Raw genomic sequence first — 2,500 nt, 5'->3', positions numbered from 1 at the left:
TGTGTGTGTGTGGGTATGGGGGGGGGGGGGGGGGGGGGGTGCAAATCTCCCCCAACGCCCCATCTGGAGAAGCATGAATATCAGCCCTGCAATTATATCAGAGCACCCCCCCTGCCACACAAAGACTACAAATAGCCATGATGAGATGGGAGAGAGATATCCCATCATTTCACCATGTGCTCTCGCTCCTTTCTTTGCATGGGATGGGAGTGAGATAATTTCTAGATAGAATTAACTAGTGAGAGAAAAAGAAACACAGGCAGACAGAGAGAGAGAGAGAGAGAGAGAGAGAGAGAGAGAGAGAGAGACGAGACCAGGAAAAAAAGAGACCAAAACAGCGAAATCTCTACATGGTCTGATGACTGCTGAGTTACTGGAGAAAGATGAATATGTGTATCTGGTGGTGTGCTTCTCTGCTGAAGGCAATGTTTCCGTGTGAGACTCTGCGCAGAGTGACACCAACAGTTCTCATTTTCAGTGCACCTTTAAATTGGCACCAAACGTATAAGCGCCAAACAATAAATGGGACAGAAATGCTGGCAGTGTACCTGGCATCACGTCAAAATTGGTCCGATTCATCATGAAATGATTAAATTAAAAGCAAATGAAAAAAATCAAATATATGTAACTCAGTCTCTGAAATAACAAGGCATTAGATATGTTGATGAAACATGGTGATCTTCGTATCTTTAGAACATTTAATTTCTCTCACTCATATATTTTCTGCAGGGCCCATTTGCCAGAGAGAAAGAACTCTAACATGTACCAATGCCAGCATAGTGTGGTGTATGAATAAGGGAATTAAGGGGGAGTAATGCATTATTTATTTGCTTACTTGGTCCATCCCATTCTTGTGATCCAGTTGGGCTGATCCCAGCTCGCTCTTGTTCCTCCATGTCCCTCTGTCCAGGCCTTGGGCTGTCATCCTCTGTAGCAGTGGAACAACAGGTTCAACGATCACTAACTTATACATACACAAACACAAGTACATAGCAAACACAGAAGCTGAGACTGAATATATCCCCTATTAGCTTCTGACAGAGCTGCACATTTCTTTGGATCAAAGCTTTCGCATCAACGTTTGACAAAGTCTAAGCTGCTGGACATAACATATGCCTTGCACCGCAACGCACATCTTTCTTTTGTCCCTTATATCTTTCTTTCAAGTGACTAGAATTACTTGTGGGATTTTTCACTCAAGCCTGAGGTTTGCTCAGATGGGAATAAAAGAAAAGCCTCGGGATGAAAAAAAAAAAAGACTTGAGTGGAAAGTGGAAGAAAAAACGTCCCAGGCCCCACCTTCATCAGAGGCCTGGTGCGTACGTTAAGCCCTGTAACAAAACGCACTGGAAATGTTTAATTACGGCGCAGGGCCAGAAATGAAGCCACGAGATGATTCCTTAATTAAGCCGTGATTAAGGATTTTCTGCTGGCTGCCTTGACACCAGTGGCACAGCATTAGGGGGAAGAACTTTTTCCTCCAAGAAAAGAAACTGTTTTTTTTTTTTCCTTCTTCCCTTCCCGGGCTTCAATACCCTTGAGATACCTCGACAACTTTCTTCAAATAAAAATAGCACACACACACACACACACACACACACACACACACACACACACACACACACACACACACACACACTGGCACACTGACATTGACACGCATGTATACACATTCACACAAATCTTAGTTCTGTCGAGGTATTTTAAATCAGTCTAAAAATAAAACAAAAAATTCTGATTCTCCTTTTAAACTTCTCGACAATATGATCAAGAGCAAAGAATGATTTGATTTCATCACAGAACATGAAAGGGACTAAATGAAGTTGAGTAATATAGGCAGCAATCTTAACCTATAACTCGCTATCATAATTGGACAGCTGAAATATATGTGTGATTTAGAGGAGGGAAAAAATCCTCATTAATGTCTAAGCTCCGTTTTAAGAAAACAGCACATGGAGCAAGTGGATTTGGAGTTCCTCTCCATACTATCAGTCTAAACGTAGGATATTTTGACACAGACCAGAAAGACACAATTAAGCGAAATTAAATATTCACAACATGATGCATACCCCAAGGGAGGCTTCGGTGTGGGTGACGGAATTCTTTATTGAATCGACGTGACAGAAAAATGTCAATGCTTTCAAAATGGAACAATGTGATGGGCCAGTCCATCAATATATGCTTGATGAATATTCATAACGCTGCGAAGATAATTACCTCACTGTCAGGATTCATTTTAAGAAATGCACCATGAGGTGGCTTGCCTGAAACGTAAATAAATAAATATACATATATATTTAAACCAGGGGTGGAGAGAAACTTTAATCTCATTGACGGCGCAAATGAATATTCTGACACGTTGTGCCTTTATTTCTTTTCAAGTAGAACAAAAGAGAGAATTACGTGCTGCACGGCCAATTAAAAAAAGAGAAGGTAAAAAAAAGATTTGTCTTTTGAAGATTCTTCCCTGGAAGGCAGTGCAGGTTAGTTTATGTGGCAG

The 2,500-nt window shown here is 41.2% G+C and overlaps 1 protein-coding gene across 1 annotated transcript in view; it reads right to left on the bottom strand.

Moving 5' to 3' along the window:
• The window catches only part of zfpm2b (zinc finger protein, FOG family member 2b), a 41,862-nt gene that overhangs the window by 24,716 nt on the left and 14,646 nt on the right, over positions 1-2,500 (bottom strand). Inside the window, exon 3 of the mRNA XM_042077635.1 lies at positions 836-928. Within this exon, the coding sequence (XP_041933569.1) occupies positions 836-928 (93 nt within the window). The remainder of the gene's footprint in view (positions 1-835; positions 929-2,500) is intronic.

This window comes from Alosa sapidissima, chromosome 21 (assembly GCF_018492685.1).
Source record: "Alosa sapidissima isolate fAloSap1 chromosome 21, fAloSap1.pri, whole genome shotgun sequence".
Lineage (NCBI taxonomy): Eukaryota > Metazoa > Chordata > Actinopteri > Clupeiformes > Clupeidae > Alosa > Alosa sapidissima.
This window is presented reverse-complemented; position numbering and strand designations above follow the sequence as displayed.